The 17,109-nt window shown below is 36.9% G+C and overlaps 1 protein-coding gene across 4 annotated transcripts in view; it reads left to right on the forward strand.

Moving 5' to 3' along the window:
- Positions 1–17,109, forward strand: part of LOC108269820 (ribosome quality control complex subunit NEMF) — a 39,448-nt gene that overhangs the window by 19,580 nt on the left and 2,759 nt on the right. For 3 of the 4 annotated variants that reach the window (XM_017475878.3, XM_017475881.3, XM_017475880.3), the window contains 13 exons: positions 1,185–1,248; positions 1,349–1,437; positions 1,524–1,627; positions 1,721–1,783; positions 8,272–8,384; positions 8,484–8,541; positions 9,325–9,383; positions 11,790–11,910; positions 12,424–12,712; positions 15,307–15,349; positions 15,794–15,843; positions 15,933–16,074; positions 16,981–17,058. In XM_017475878.3, coding sequence (XP_017331367.1) covers positions 1,185–1,248; positions 1,349–1,437; positions 1,524–1,627; positions 1,721–1,783; positions 8,272–8,384; positions 8,484–8,541; positions 9,325–9,383; positions 11,790–11,910; positions 12,424–12,712; positions 15,307–15,349; positions 15,794–15,843; positions 15,933–16,074; positions 16,981–17,058 — 1,273 coding nt within the window. Of the gene's footprint in view, positions 1–1,184; positions 1,249–1,348; positions 1,438–1,523; positions 1,628–1,720; positions 1,784–8,271; positions 8,385–8,483; positions 8,542–9,324; positions 9,384–11,789; positions 11,911–12,423; positions 12,713–15,306; positions 15,350–15,793; positions 15,844–15,932; positions 16,075–16,460; positions 16,552–16,980; positions 17,059–17,109 lie in introns of those variants that run through there. The other variant, XM_047157536.2, reaches the window with a different exon arrangement.

Genomic DNA, 17,109 nt, shown 5'->3' on the forward strand with positions numbered 1-17,109 from the left:
ATCTTTGTTTCTAATTGCTATTGATAGCAATTAGCTGATAGCATATTATCTGTATGTTATCAATAGTGTAATGTAATCAATGATAAGTGACACAGAATTTTATTTTAGTTCCTTATTATTTAAGGAACTAAATTATTTAAATTAAACAGATGGCGGAATTTCTCCCGTTTACACAGGCAGCATTTGCTTGACAGATGCATGGTGAGTCTCTGACATGCAGTAACCATGCCAAATTAGGGCTGAAAAAGAAAGAATGCACTCTGATGTATTCAGGAACATGTTGGATTATGGCAGCATACAAAGGAGTATATGGCTCATTGTAGGTTGAAACATACCAGATCGGTCACTTGTATCTCCTTGAAATGTGCTAGTAGCAAGAAATCCAAGCATGGACAAATCTTGGACGTGCATAGAAATGACACAGGATATTTTTGTTGACTGAATTTGTGTTGGCTCCAAAGTGTTGTACAGCATTAAAAGAAGTTCAGCAACCTGGTCGGTTTAGATACGACAATGCCATGGCAAACAGAACCAATTTATAAGCCAGCTTTCATCCTCATACCAAAAAAAACATACCAGTCTCTAAATACCCGTTCCATCCAGTGCACAGTATGTGGTAACTCTTCCAGTACTACCAGTTCTGTAATTTGCACTGCTCCGGCTTACAGCTACTATTTGCACAGACCATCACACCCTCCTTTTAAACAGCGGCATTTCTTTTTAATTCAATGACTAGTCTAATTTGTATTAAAATGGATTTGGGTTGTCTTACTCTCTCTATTATTTTTTATGTATAATATTAATGCCATTATTTTGAAACAGCAGGATTTAAAATTATAAAATGTACGTGTGTAATTGAAATAAATAAACGATTTAAACTTGACAGTACAATCTCTATATTAAAATGCAGTAACTCCATTGAAAATAATATGACTTGAAGTCGATCAGTCAAGATTTACTTTAGTTAGTTTTTTTATGCATAAATTGTCACAAACAGGATACAAAGCTTTCAGAATTACCAGGATTTTCCAAGAATACCAAATTTCTTGTGTAAATGCTCATACAAACGAACAAATCTGTTTGTATCCAGCTTGATAAATAAGGCCTGTTATGTATACAATTAGATGTCTGCTGGCTGTCAAAAATATACTTCCTTATTAAAAATGAACATAATTACATCTCAGATATTATGACCACAAGCGGAATGCCGCCAAAAAGGAGCAGAAAACAGTTGAGGCAGCAGAGAAGGTAAAAAGAGAACAACACAATACTTCTAAATTAAATATTGAATTACTGAATATGTGAAGGGAACATATTAATTACTGTTGGATGTTTTATTTCACTCAAGGCCTTTAAGTCTGCTGAGAAAAAGACCAAGCAAACCCTTAAAGAAGTCCAGACAGTGACAACAATTCAGAAAGCCAGAAAAGTCTTCTGGTGAGACAAATTTTAAAGTTTTTTTTTAAGGGTAATAGGTACATTTCATATATCCTAAAATTTCTGAATACTTTGTTTATTGCCAGGTTTGAAAAGTTCCTGTGGTTCATTAGCTCAGAGAATTACCTTATCATCGCTGGACGGGATCAGCAGCAGAATGAGATGATAGTTAAACGTTACCTGCGACCAGGTACAAGAGTGTAGATTAGATTTAGTTTGTTTGTTTTTAATGTATAGATGTCCTTATTTCCCTCAAGTTTCAATGAAAAATGTCTTTTCTCAGGGGACATCTACATCCATGCTGATCTTCATGGAGCCACAAGCTGCGTCATCAAGAATCCGTCCGGTACAAGGATTTTAGTAATTTTTTAACATTAAAATTATTTTATGATTCAGTGGTTTGATGAGGAGCATTATTAGACATAAGCAGCATAAAATTTATAAGGAATAAAATATGACAGGGCATGCTGTTATAGGAAAATAACAACAGGGTGGTTTGATGTGGCCCAACACCAAGCAGAGGGATGCACCCCAAAGTTGCTTAGTTTCCAATAACAGCATGTCTTATTGTGTTTTATTCCTCTTATGCAACCCAAATCTGCCAACGATTGCAATTATTTTGTTTATTAAATGACATACATAATTACTTACATTGAATACTTTTAACCATTTATAGTTACACTATATGGCCAAAGGTATATGGACACCTGACCATCATAACATGTTAAATAATAAATTTTTTAAAAGATCTATTAATTATTACGCATTGACTATGTGGAAACTCTGTCATACAAGTTCCTATGAATTAGCTGTTAATATAGAAACAATAACTTACAGTGGCATTAAAAAATAAATAAATAATTTGCCCCCTTCTTGATTTCAATTTTTTTGGTAATTGTTGCATTTAATTGTTTAAGATATTCAAACAAACTTCTATATAAGAAGACAAAGGCTTCTTGAGTAAACACAAAATACAGTGATAAATTTAGGATTTCATTAATTGAAGGAAAAAAATGTGTGAAATGAAATTGCCCCTTAGTTTCTCAATCAAACAGTTACCCAAAATGAATTGACAACTGGGTTAAATTAGACTAGTCAAACCCAGGCTCGATTACTGCTAGCCCTGTTGAATTTCAATATTGCTTAAATCAGTAGTTCCCAACCTGGGGGGCGCCAGAGTTCATAGGGAGGGTGCGTGATCTCATTTGATTTGTGGTCAAAGAGGCCTGGGGGTGTGTTCGGGGGGTGGGGGTGGGGATGGGGATAGGGGGTGTTCAGCTTTTCTTAGATACAAGATGGGGGGCTCGAAGGAAAAAAATTTGGAAACCATTGACTTAAATAGAACCTTTCCAGCCAAGTGAAATGGAATAAAAGGTCTGAGATGAGAAAGATAATTATTCAAATATAGCTTGGAAAGGCTCTGGGACTCGTCGTGAATCGTGAGTCTTCCCAGAAGTGGCCATCCTACCAAAATTCCTGTTATTATATTGTAGAATTTGTTAATATACTATAGAATGTCATGTGCACAAGGCAAATATTGCACCTTATACATTTTCCATCTTTATATTTTATTGTATTATATTTAAGTAACTTTTTATTATTTAAGTAACTTTTAAGTAGTATTTAATAAATACATATGCTGGGTTTCGACTGTGAAGACATTTGTTGTTAAAAAGGATAAAGCAATATGAAGACCAGAGCGCTGTCTATGGGAGAAAAGCAAGCCATTTTGAAGCTGAGAAAAGAGGGAAAATTTATCAGAGCCATTGCACAAGCATTGGGCATAGCCAATCAAAAATATTTGGAATGTCCTTCACAACATTTTAACTGTTGTATCCACTGTATTTTCTATATATCAAATTAATTTAGGTTTACCTTTCAATGGGATGGGTGCACTTGTTTTTGGGAGCACAAAAGCTTTTTCTGTGGCCTGATGGTGGCTACGGCTAGAAGATCATCTTCAGCATCAAGAAGTGATCTGTATTTATTTCTGACTTCCAGTGCGCGCCTGGTTGCCACGGAACCATTGGTCATTGGTCAGCCCGGAAAATCCCTGTCGTCTGCCGTTCGTCTCCCACTGCAATTCCTATCATTTGGACAAATAGACTCCTCTATGCTCGTTCTTCATCCTAGTGATGTCTAAACTCTTCGAAGAACTTGATCACTATTACTCCAGATAAACACTGCAACACATAATGTCCCGATGTCCCCTATCAAAGCTATGCCTTGTTAAACTGTCGTTCCTTGACAAACAAAGCATCATTTCTCAATGAACTAATTATTTATAAGTGTCTTGATATGCTTTTCTTGATTGGAACCTGGCAAAAACCGCATGACTACCTACAACTAACCCTACTTATTCCCAGTGGATATAAATGAATATCGCAAAAAGAGTTGTGTTGATTGAGCTGTTGCTTCATCCTGTTACTTCTTTTGAATATCTAGCCTTTAAGATTGTAAGCCATACATCTCTTGCTGTGATACTAATCTATCATCCTCCAAAGCCCACCTCGCAATTAATTTTTTTTTATTTTTTAATTTTAAAAAATTTTATTTATTTATTTTTTACTCAGAACTAACTTACTGTACTTACCCTAGCCTCGGCTGCTTCGACTCATGTTCTCTTTATTGGTGACTTTAATATTCATGTTGATACAGATGCCAATAAGCTCCTGTCTGTTTTTGTTTGCTTTAACCTTGCAGAACATGTGAACTATCCTACCCACAAACATGGTCATACACTTAATTTAATCTGCACTTCTAACCTCAGTAATGTTTGTACATCTGACTCATGGTTAGCTATATCTAACCATTAATTAATTGAGTTTAGTTTCAGCATACCACATATAAGAAAACTAAGTTAGCTTATCGTAACCTTAATGCTATTGACCCTGTTTCTTTCCATGCTTCTGTTTGTCATCTACTCTAACTGATTCACTGAACCTTACCTGTCCTTATGAGATCCTCTCACAGTCTAATTCTACTATCTCAGGTGCGTTTGAAGACCAAGCCCCTATTAAAACTAGGCTGGTACCATCCACCCACTCCTCCCTATGGTTCACCCCGGAACACTGTGCCGTGAAATCAAAATGTCGTCGTCTAGAATGACTATACAGAAAAACAGGCCTCACCGTGCACTCCATGTATTCATGAAATGAAACAGTGACTAAAAAATAACCTTCTCAATTCAGTGCTCAAAAAACTGAAATAATGCTCTCAAGCTCGCAGACAAAATACTGAAATAAGCCTTTTGAAGAAGAAATCCATCAGCAAAACTGTTTTTTTGTTTCACCTCAGACAAATTGCCAGACTGCATATCATTCTTAGAATGAAGGATGCTGAGTCACTGGTTCATGCATTCATAACATCATGACTTGATTACTGCAATTGTCTGGTTTTTGGCCTCCCATCTAAGTTGATTACCAAATTACAATACAATCAAAACTTTGCAGTATGCGTATCCATACAAAACGCTTAGAAAATATTACTCCCACGTTGGCGGATTTGCACTGGTTGCCTATCTCCTTTCACATTAAATTCAAAATTCTGCTCCTCACCTTCAAAGCCTTAAATGGTCTAGAACCCCAATACCTTTGTGATTTACTGCACATTTACACACCAACACGCTCCCTTTGTTCATCAAACCTAGGACTTCTCTGTGTCCCTAAATTCCATGTCTATACTGGTGGTGGCCGATCCTTCAGCGTAGCTGCCCCTAAATTATGGAACTCTCTTCCCTCAAAATCTCCGGAACATATTCTCCATTTCGTTGGTTAAATCACAGTTAAAGTCCTTTCTCTTTTCTCAACATTACCTCTCTACTTTGGATGCCTGACTTTCTGGATTTCTTATTTTTTTATTTGTCTGTATGTCTAATTGTTGTTTGTACCTGATTGTAAAGTGTCCTTTAAAGCTATAGAATTCGCAGAAATATGTAGATCCAAATGGAATCAGTACATCCATTGCCACATTGGATAACTCTCTGTATTCTTCTGCTACTGCAATCCAGAATTCAGGCAGTGTTGAATTGGAAAATAAAGTTTTTAATGTTCGATCACTTCACAGCCCTAGCAAAGCATCTTCCACATTTGTTGGGAGATGAGTCCTAGATTCAGTGAGTGGTTGCCGTATCCAATCATACAGTTCTGGTTGTGTCTCTTTTGGGAAAATACATATGGAATTATTCCAAAAGTCTGCGGTGATTACCAGTGATGTGTACTTTCAGGTTGCTGAGACTCAGTCCACTCTCCTCCAGATATTCCTCCAGTTCAGGAAACATCTCCACATTATCTTGTTCAGCTTATTTCAAAGGATGGCTAGTAGTCTGCTGTTTACTGGAGGAGATTAAATGTGATTTACTATTTTAATTGCATACTTTAACACTGTTAAGCTAAGGATCACGTGCTTTGCTAGCAAGAGACTTGTGATATATGGTGCTGTGTGTAAATTTTACACGAGGAGCTAATTCTAAAACCTTTGCCTTGAATCCCTTATTTGTACCTACCATTGCACCTGCACCATTAGTACATACACCAACATAATTATCACATGAAAGTCCCATCTCTTATTTTGGTGTCTTGCTTGGTGAAAATGCCACTGCCTGTACAAATTCCCTCTAGCACTGAGCAGAAGAGCATATCCTTGTGCAGTTTTCCATCATGTGTATCTGATGAATGCCAGCAGCTGAGAAGTATTAGAGACATTGATAGATTTGTCGACCTGTAATGCATATTTCTTTCCATTTTTCCTTTCAATTGACTCTTAATGTGTTTTGCCATATCATGTATACTGCGAGCTATCGTGTCATTTGACAACGGGACAGTCATAAGCTCACTTACTATTTTCTCACCATGCATGCCCTGAGACATAGCCACAGCAGCAGGATTTATTAGCGTTTCATCAGTTGTGTGTGGCTTTTTGGACTGCTCTATCGAGTATGCCACCTCATAAGATACCTCCAGAGCATTAGCAGAAATTTTGTTTTATTTTGCGATTGTACGTTTTTGACACTGTAATTCCTTCTCCTTTCGGCAAAAAAAGTCTATAGGTTTTTCAACACAAGTAGGATGCGTTGTCTCCAGATGTCTTTGCATTTTTCCAGGGTTCATACTTTCATGGGCAAGCACTTCTAAACGGATTACACATTGGGCATGGTGTATGTCGTTGACAGTAAGCAAGTGAAGCAAATCTTCTTTATATTTCTGTTTCCTACATTGGCCAGATATGGTCTTACTCTTATGTTTAGTAGAGGTACACGGTTCAGGTGACTCAAGCAGCAATATTTCAATAAATAATGAAAATATTTATTGCAATCTGAAAGTATTGAAAGTTTATTTTTCAAATGGTCTCGCAACCCCTGAAATCATTTTGTGAACCCTGGAGGGGTCGCAACCCCAAGCTTGAGAACCACTGATGTAACTCATAATGGTAGCAGTAGAATGAATTAACAGGTATATAGAAACAATCTGTCTTCCAAGTTACGGAGAAATGCATCCAAACTAATTGGGAGGCACTTCATGCAGCAAGACAATGACCTAAAAAGCACTGCCAACACAAGAAAGGACTTCGTCAGTGGGAAAAATTGGAAGGTTTTATACAGTCAATCACCAGATCTTAACCCAGTTGAGCATGCATTTCAGGAGGAGACGGAAAGGACCCCCCCCCCCCCCCCCCCCCCCAAAAAAAAATAAATAAATAAATAAATAAAAAAAACTGAAAAAAAACCCCAGCAGGACAATCTCTGAAAAAGCAACACTAAATTAAAATGCAGCAGTTTGGTGATGTCAGTGGGTCACCATCTCAAGATGGTGACCCACTGACATCACCAAACTGCTGCATTTTTGCAACTGCTGCATTGCTGATTCACTTATTGCAAGCAAGGGATATGCAACCAAATATTATGTATTATTTACTTTAATATAATGTTCCTATACTTTTGGGTGGTCTACCACCAAAGGTGTCATGTTTTAAGTTGTTTAACACATCTAAATGTAAATATCAGGAAATGAAAGCTGAAATTCTTATCTATCATCTCATATTTATCTTTTGATCTCAAACCCAAATGTTTTCAATGTATAGGGAAAACAATAGGATTGGCCTTGCTGTTCCAATACTTTCAGAGGGGACTGTATACATACATACATACATACATACATACATACATACATACATACACACACACACACACTCCGATCAGCCGTGACATTAAAACCTCTGACCGGTGAAGTGATAACATTGATTATCTTGGTACAGTGGCATCTATCAAAGGGTGGGATATATTAGGCAGTGAATAGTGAATAGTCAGTTTGCAAAGTTGACATGTTGGAAGCAGGTAAAATGGGCAAGCGTAAGAATTTGAACGACTGTGACAAGGGCCAGATTGTGATTGCTAGACAACTGGGTCGTCTAGCATCTCCAAAACGGCAGGCATTATAGTTTTACTCAATTGTGGTTGTTCTCTGAACATAAGAATTTCGCTTGCCTTTTATACTTTACTTAGCAACTATGTAAACTGTGATGTGACAATAATCTGACATCAAATAATTTTTTAGTAGACACAATTGCTTTCTGACATTACAGTTTCTAAGTTTCTAACTTTCTGACATTACAGTTTCTATTACTTTCTAAGACATTGCAGTAATTAGCTTTTTCTATGTGAGAAATTACAGTTTTCTGATTTTAATAATGCATTTTCTCTATGTATTAAATTAATTTGTAGAATTCATCTGGTTGCTATATTTTTAAACATTTTTAAATATTTTTAACATTTCAACGTACATTGACTACACTGTTCACTGTTTTGGAAAACTAACAAGTTATAACTTCCAATTTAAGGTGAGCTTGTTCCCCCACGCACACTAACAGAGGCTGGAACAATGTCTGTGTGCTACAGTGCTGCTTGGGATGCCAAAGTGATCACGAGTGCTTGGTGGGTCCATCATAACCAGGTGAGCTGGGGCAGGTTTTTTAATGCTAATACGGAATTGTATATAAACTTGGTATTGAAATTTGATCTGACTGTGTTGTTCATGTGTTGCTTGCTGCAGGTGTCCAAAACTGCACCAACAGGAGAGTACTTAACAACAGGAAGTTTTATGATTAGAGGTAAAACTTTGGTGGCATTCAGACCTTGTATTAACATAAAATTTAAGTGAACAAGTGGATAGCCATTTGCAACTGGTGTTCTCATGTTTCTCCAGTAACCACTTGTGGACAGCTTTTCTTAGGCTCATTTGCAATTATTTTGCGTGTCTTTTAATATTATCAATGATACACTGGGATGCCTTAGTGTTGCATTGCATATGGTATGTGGCCATATGCCACCTCCAAAAAAGTTGTTTGAGTGATTGTCTCAAAAAACGACCCTTTTCACATACAGTACTGTGCAGTCATGGCCAGATCACATACCATGTATGTTTCAATACCATGTATGAATGGTTCATATAGCAAGCCACATCTGATTTATCTCTTATCTCTTTCTCTATTTTTAAATACTTCTATAATCAATTATTATAATTATTATCAATTATTATAAACTATACTAGAATAATTAATTATTATAAAGTATACTAGAATTTATATGCTTTTTTAAATTTATTTATTTATATATATAAATTATTGTTCTTGTCTAAATATTCTGGGAAAAAAATGGAGGACACATTTATAGAAAAAACGATCTGTGAAGTCAAATGTTTATTCTTTTAAAATGCACTAATATCTTTCTTGTTCAAATCAGACACAGCAAAAAAAATGTAGCTGCCTGTATGATTAGTCGTAGATCCAATCAGTACTGCAACACAGACTCAAGTATTTCACGGTTGTGTAAACACGAATAGTGTTTACCCTTAGAGTTAATTAGTTAGTAACTGTCTTTCCAATTTCTCTTAGGGAAGAAGAATTTCTTACCCCCTTCATATCTTATTATGGGCTTTGGTTTTCTCTTTAAAGTAAGTATGTGGTCACTGCTGACACTGCCATGCTATAATGTTATACAAGCAACAGTGCTGTTGTACTGAATCAGTATGGCTTCATCCTGCCCAAGGCACGATGTTGCAGGTGATCACAGCTGTGCTTGCATATTTACTGTGTGTATATATATATATATATAATCACTATAACAGCATGATTGTGTGTGATATAGCTTTTATACAATAGTACTATAAACAAAAACAATACTATTGACTAAGTGACATTTCAAATATGGCCAAATATTTTGTATATTTTTGCTCCATCAATTAAAATAGTTCCCAGACTATCTGGATAGTTTGTGTGTTGCCAGGCAACATGCAGACTGACTGACTGCCTGTAGTAAGTGTAGTAATTGTTTCTATGTAATGAACTATTGCTAGAATTGGATGTACCAGTGCCATTATTCTGAAAAACTTAGACACTCTTGGAACAAGGATTGTCCAATGAAATTAGTGGACCAGAAATAACTATATATAAATAGCTATATATAGTAAGCTTGTCCAATTCATTTTTTGAGCCTTTAAAAATGGAGGGACTATGTAAAAATTGCTGTAATTTCTAAATGCAACATTTTTTGTTAAACCCCTTGATCCTAAACCCCCCTGATCCTGATGGTTCCTTTCAAATCCAATGTGGTGGTGTACAGAATAACAAAAATAACAAACATTATGTCACTGTCCAAATACTTATGGACCTGACTGTATCATTTCATATAGTTTGTTAACAAATAGAATTAAGCACTGACACACAAATATAATGAGGAAAAAATTGTTGTTTAAATATTCACTGTATGTTTTTTGGTTACAGTATTAGTGTTACAGGTACAGTGTCATTGGTTAATCTATTGATGAATACGAAAGTTGTACTGTAATGGCCAGTTGTTTTTTGCTATATACCGAAGACAGGTTTTGAGATCAAAAGATGAATATGAGACAATAGATCAGAATTTCAGCTTTTATCATATTTACATCTAGAAGTGTTAAAGAACTTGGAACATTGCACCTTTTGTTTGAACCCTCCTATTTTACAAGTGATCTAAATTTTGGAACATGTGACTGACATGTTTCTTGTTGCCCAGGTGTGCCCTGTTAGATTGATTGTTTAAACAATTACAGTAATAGTTCTAAATGTTTATTCTTGGTTTGTACCCTGGATTTTGCCTGTGAAGACTGCATTTGTTGTTAAAAAGGATAAACCTACATGAAGACCATATAACTGTCTATGGGAGAAAAGAAAACCATTTTGAAGCAAAGAAAATACAGGAAATCAATCAGAGCCATTGCACAAGCATTGGTCATAGCCAGTATAACATTTGGAATGTCCTGAAAAATAAATAAACCACTGATGTACTAACAGCCATACATGGAACAGGTCACAGAAGGAAAACAACAGCAGATGATAATCTTTATTGATCACATGTACATACAGTATGTACAGTGAAATTCTTTTCTTCGCATACCCCAGCTTGTTAGGAAGTTGGGGTCAGAGCGCAGGGTCAGCCATGATACAGCAGCCCTGGAGCAGAGAGTGTTAAGGGCCTTGCTCAAGGGCCCAACAGTGGCAGCTTGGCAGTGCTGGGGCTTGAACCCCCGACCTTCCAATCAGTAACCCAAAGCCTTAACCACCGAGCCACCACAGCTGATGATAGAAACATTGTGAGAGCTCTGAAGAAAAACCCAAAAACAACAGTCAGTAACATCACCAACAGCCTCCACAGGGCGGCGGTGAAGGTATCACAATCCACCATTCGAAGAAGACTTTGAGAGCAGAAACATAGAGGCCATACCAGAAGATTCAAACCACTCATCAGCAATAAGAATCAGAAAGCCAGACTGGAATTCGCGAAGAAATACATTAAAGTTCTGGAACAAAGATTAACCTCTACCAGAGAGATGGAAAGGCCAAAGAGTAGAGAAAGGAAGGTCCTGCTCATGATCCAAAACACAGAATCTCAAGGTTGGACTTGTATGGCTGCTTCTGGAAAGAGCTCACTAATCTTTATTGATGATGTAACTCATAATAGTAGCAGCAGGATTCAGAAGTCTACAGAAGCATTTTGTCTGCCAATTTACAGAGAAAATCATACAGTCTAATTGGGTGGAACTTCACATCTAGATGTAAATATCAGGAAACAAAAGCTGAAATCCTACATCCTGAAATTCTGATCATTCATCTTTTAATCTTAAACCCAAATGTCTTCAGTGTGTAGCAAAAAGAATTGGCCTTGCCATGTTAATACTTTTGGAGGGGGCTATACAGCAATAGATGTGTCAATTAATAGGCCTCCATCTACAAAAGTTAATTGTTTGAAGGAAATTGGCATAATGGGGTTGTAAATGCACTGTTTAAGCCAGTTGGTTCAGAGACCTCTGTTGTGCTTGTAGGTGGATGAGCAGTGTGTGTTTAGACACCGGGGAGAGAGGAAGGTTAAAACTCTGGAGGAGGAAGTGGAAGACATGAGCTCTAGTACTGCAGAGCTTTTAGAGGAGGGAGAGGAGCTGTTTGGTATTTGTATATACACAAACAGAAACATACACACCAGAGCATGTGAGCGAATGTTTGATGTTTGAACTCCATAACCTTAGACCTACTGCATTTTTCTCAGTTTCTCAAACCAGTATATCACAAAGTGCATTCTGGTTCGAGCAAGCGGAATGGTATCTTAAGAAAGGCACTCTCCACTCTGGTGGAATTATCAGCGCTCCACAATCTCACATGCTCTAATACACATGCACACACACAGACGGGCATATTCAAACCACTTACTGTATCTAAAATAAGTTTTTTTAAAAAGCTATTTTTACAAAAAAAAAGCATATTCTGTATAATTTGTATTTGATCTTTGACATCATATTTTTTTGTTATCAATGTTGTTATTATTTATTTATATGTTAATTCACTATAATTTATATTGAATATGCCTCATTTTGAATGTTTGATTGATTCGAACTGAGAGCTTATTAACATTTTCACATTGCTTCAGTTTGTTAACCCAGTTATACACCATGTTCCTCCCAGGAGAAGACAGTGCAAATGAAGGAGAGGCTGAGGGAGAAGACATGTCAGAGGAGGATGGCAGAATGGAAGTAGATGAAGATGTGCTACAAAGAGTGGAAGAAGAAGAGAACACTGAAGCTAATGAGGAGCAGGCAAGTGAAATCCAGCTTGAGACACTGAAGCTGGAGGAGGAGGTGTGTGAACAGAAAGGAGCAAAGGGGATTGATGAAGAGGTTAAGAGTGAGGAGGAGAGTACTGACCTCAGTTTTCCAGACACCACAATCCTGCTAACGCACCTTCAGTCCAACAGGTAATACTAATCAGTAACTTACTTACATGCACATTTATTTATTTGGCAAAATGTTTTTAATCATTTTCTAGAAAGTGACACAGTTAAGACGGACACAATATAGCCTGGGACAGTCTGTTTACCGATGGCTTGTTCATGACCTTCAACATGATCAAAGAAATATACAGCATACAGATCACTGTTACTTTTAGTACATATAGCTCAAAGAAATTATTTAAATAAAAATAAACATTAGAAACTTCCATAATCATACTCCACACCTCTACTCAAAATTGCTTTAAATCCTGGAACATGACATCACAAATTTATAAGCTCATAACATCTAAAGACACCACAATATCACTTCCAGTTAATAAATGGACTGCAGATAGTCAGGTCCACAAGTATTTGGACAGTGACATAATTATCTTATTTTTGCCACTGTACACCACCACAATGGATTTGAAATGAACCAATCAAGATGTGTTGGAAGTGTAGACTTTCAGCTTTAATTCAAGGGATTTAACAACCATATTTTGCAGACTCTTTCCATTTTCACAGGCTCAAAAGTAATTGGACAATTGACTGATAAGCAGTTTAATGGCCAGATGTGTTTCCTCATTATTTCCTGACAAGTTGAGGAAATAAAAGGTCTGGAGTTGATTTCAAGTGTTGAATTTGCAACAATTTGGCCACATCAGAGTGGCCAAATCAACAATTTGGTACATTTCTTAAAAAGCTCAGCAAAAAAACTTAACTTAGCTCAACTTAAAAAGTTGCTTAAAAAAGCTCAGCAACACCAAAAGGTGTGGAAAATCACGGAAGACAACTAAAGTAGATAAATGCATAATATTTTCCTTGTTGAAGAACAACCCCTTTACAACATGTAGCTGAGTTAACAACACTCTGGAGGAGGCATGCAAATATTTGTCAAAGTCTATAATCAGGAGACACCGTCATGAATGTAAATACAGATGGTTTTTCCTCAAGATGCAAACCACTGGTAACACTCAAGGAAAAAAATGCCAGATTAGATCAATATTTTTGACCACTTGGGAAAAAAATAAGCGGGTTCAAGCAAAAGGTGTCATGTTCTAGGTTGTTTAACACATCTAGATATAAATATGAAGAAATTGAAGCTGAAATAGTAATCAATTGTCTCATATTCATCTCATATACACCCAAATGTCTTCCGAAAACAATAGCATTGGCTTTGCTGTTCCAGTGCTTTTACAGGGGACTGTATGCTGATTTACAAGAACTGTAAAATTTTGGGTTGTGTGACAGCATTGAAGCATTATCCATGGCAAGAAAATATGGCATTCATCTGTATGGACAAAAGAGAAGCCCATTCAGATGCGCTATATAGCATAAACCAATGCATCAGCAGTACAACTCTCCCCAACTGAAGATGCTTTCAAGCAGCTTGTTTTGAGGGCAGTGTATCTGACATCAGTGTGGCATTATAGCCACCTTCCAAAGGCACTTCTCTGGAGTTTCATTGGAAGAAGCTGGAGCATCAGAGAAACTCAGAAACCAACTGCTCCAAAGGTGCTCAGAATTATCACACATCAGTACTGCAGTGATAGCAGTAAAACCCAGTGCCTTTCACTCTGCTTGACTAAGCTCTTGCTGTTTCAAAGCAAAGTCACACAATTATTCACTGAAGATAATGTGGAGGAGTGACTTGGTTGCAGTAATAACAAAAAAGAAAACAAACAAAAACAAATGACCCAGACACTTATGTCATTCATCATCAGTGTTTCAGCATTGGGCTACTTTCATCTAAAGGCATTTCCTTTTCACACATATTTATGTTCATACTATTATGCAAACTATTGTTTATTTTTTATTTGTGGGGTGTGTCACAATGTCTCTCAATTTAACCACAGGCTCATATGAAAAACATTGTTGTGCTTTGTTCTACCTCAGGTAGGGGTATTTGAAAATTTTGGGTGCCTTCTCAACAGCCTAATAAGGTGGCAGTGCAAAAAAACTTATTACTATATTTGGTCATTCAGATTTGGAAATCCCATAAGCAGTGGTCTACAGAGATGTGCCAGATGATGATCTGGTGTGATCAGTCATTCACCACCATATTTTTGCCCACTCAAGAAGTGGATGAGAACATGTGTTGTACATCAACAGTGATGGTGTGGTCTCTTCCAAGATGACCCCATCCACATCAACAGTGCGCGAGGAGTCACTAAATGGTTTTACGAGGATGAAATGATGTAAATCATGCTGTCAGTCACCAGATCTCAACCCAGATGTCTTTAGGAAGAATAGTTGATAAGATTATCTTTAGGAACATTAGTGTTCATCCTTCCAATACAGTTACAGACACTTATGGCATATGGAATAATCTATGCCAATGCCTACTAAAGCTGTTTGTTCAGCTCATGGTAGCCCAACCCTTTACTAACTTAGTGTTTTTCATTTAATCTGTCACCCATCTGTGTGTACTCCACTTTTAATAATTTGGCTGTATATGAAATTAAACCTCCAATTTAGACTGTGTCCGTGTTTGCCGTGTTTGTCTATTTGAATACCACGAAGATATAATTTTGGAAGAAAAGTCTGTATGATATTAAGTTTTGCTTTTTTAACTGCAGGGGAATCGCCAGCGCTGGTTTCAAACAAGAAGTTTCAACACGGGTATATTTCAAAGCACTTTAATTCTTCTGTAATATAAAGCAAAGATTAGAGTTAAAGAGATTAAATAAATTAATAAAACATCAATATTAGTGTTGGGGGTTCGATTCCCGTCCCACATGCTGAAGTGTCCTTGGGCAAGACACTGAACCCCAAGTTGCTCCGGATGGCAGGCTAGTGCCTTGCATCGCAGCTCTGCTGCCATTGGTGTGTGTGTGTGTGAATGAGAAACAGTATAAAGCGCTTTGTAGAAACACTAAGGTTAAAAGGTGCTATATAAATGCAGACTATTTATTGTTTACATTGTTTTTCTAAGCTTGCCAGGGTCTTCATGGTCTTAATAAAATTAGACTGTTACATCAACTAAACTACACAAGTCTTATTAAAATACTGGATTAAACAGGAAGATGCATCATAACTTTCATAACTGACTTCTCCTTCCAACAGGACAACACAGTGCAACAAGGCAAAAAGTACATGAGTGCAAAGCAGAGAAGGTAAAACCTTAAATATAGATAAAAATTTTATGTTCTATATTATAGTATCTATATGGGTTGAAGCTAAATGAGTATGTCTTGGTATCCAGGGATATGAAGAAGAAGCAGAAACAGGGGAGCAGTGAACATCCAGAAGAACCTGAGATGAAAAAAGAGGAGAGCCAAAGTTCTGTAACCAACCAAAGTTCTAAGAGTGGAGGAGCTGCTCAGCCTCTGAAGAGAGGACAAAAGGTTACACTGCATCACAGTTGAATCTCAATCATTAAAAACATACTAAGCTATGGAACACAAGGGGTGAGTCCATGTCACATCAGACAGGATTCTGGAGATGTGTTATTGCATGTCTCAGAGTTATCTTTTTCTTTTTTCTGCTGCTTGTGACCTAAATTTAAAGTCTGTAAAGTATTTTGGTTGAACATGGAAGGACCATCCAATTGGAACAACATGGCCATAATTTAAATTTTTGCACAAATTTTTAAACTGGTCTGTGGCAGTGGGGGCATATTTGAGCTATGGATGGCGAGAAGGCGGGTCGAACCGACAGGTAAATTTTAATGATTCTCACCTGTGTGTTATTAGCCTGAGTTTACTTTTGTGTGTCTTTTTTGTTCCTTCAGAGCCTCCCATAGAAGCCAGTGTGAGTGAGAGCCGATCAGCACAGAGCCATGTGTGTTTGTGTGTGTTAAATGCACAAGCTGAAAAGCAAAAGTAAAAACAGTTGTTGCAAGCCTGCATACCATTCCTCATTTCCCCTCTGAATTAAAAAGGGAATTACATTGTAATTTTTCAACATCTTCTATTCTATTTATGTCTGCTAAATTTCCTGTGACTGGGAATATTATTTTTGAGATGTTAATTGCTAAACATAGCTTCTCAGATAAGATGTTTTTTTTCAGGGGAGTGAAAAAAGTGATGTTAGAATTCTACTTTACAGACATTTGGTTTTGGGTCAGAAGTAACAAATAAAAATTAAGAATATACAAAATCCGAGTCATTCAGCAACAATCTTATCGGAATTGACAGAATGACTGAAGAATGGCCTGTTTATCTTATCTATGGGGAAATTAGCGCCATGGTATTAAATCTCAGTGCTGCAAAAGACATTAATGTGGTCTTGCATTGTTTGTGCTCGTTTAGAACAAGCTGAAGAAAATCAAAGACAAATACAAAGACCAAGATGAGGAAGACCGAGAGCTAATGATGAAGTTACTTGGGGTTAGTAGTGTTTTATTTTTGTGGGGTTTTTGTTGTCCATTAGTCAGTTTC

This window comes from Ictalurus punctatus, chromosome 9 (genome assembly GCF_001660625.3).
Source record: "Ictalurus punctatus breed USDA103 chromosome 9, Coco_2.0, whole genome shotgun sequence".
Classification (NCBI taxonomy): domain Eukaryota; kingdom Metazoa; phylum Chordata; class Actinopteri; order Siluriformes; family Ictaluridae; genus Ictalurus; species Ictalurus punctatus.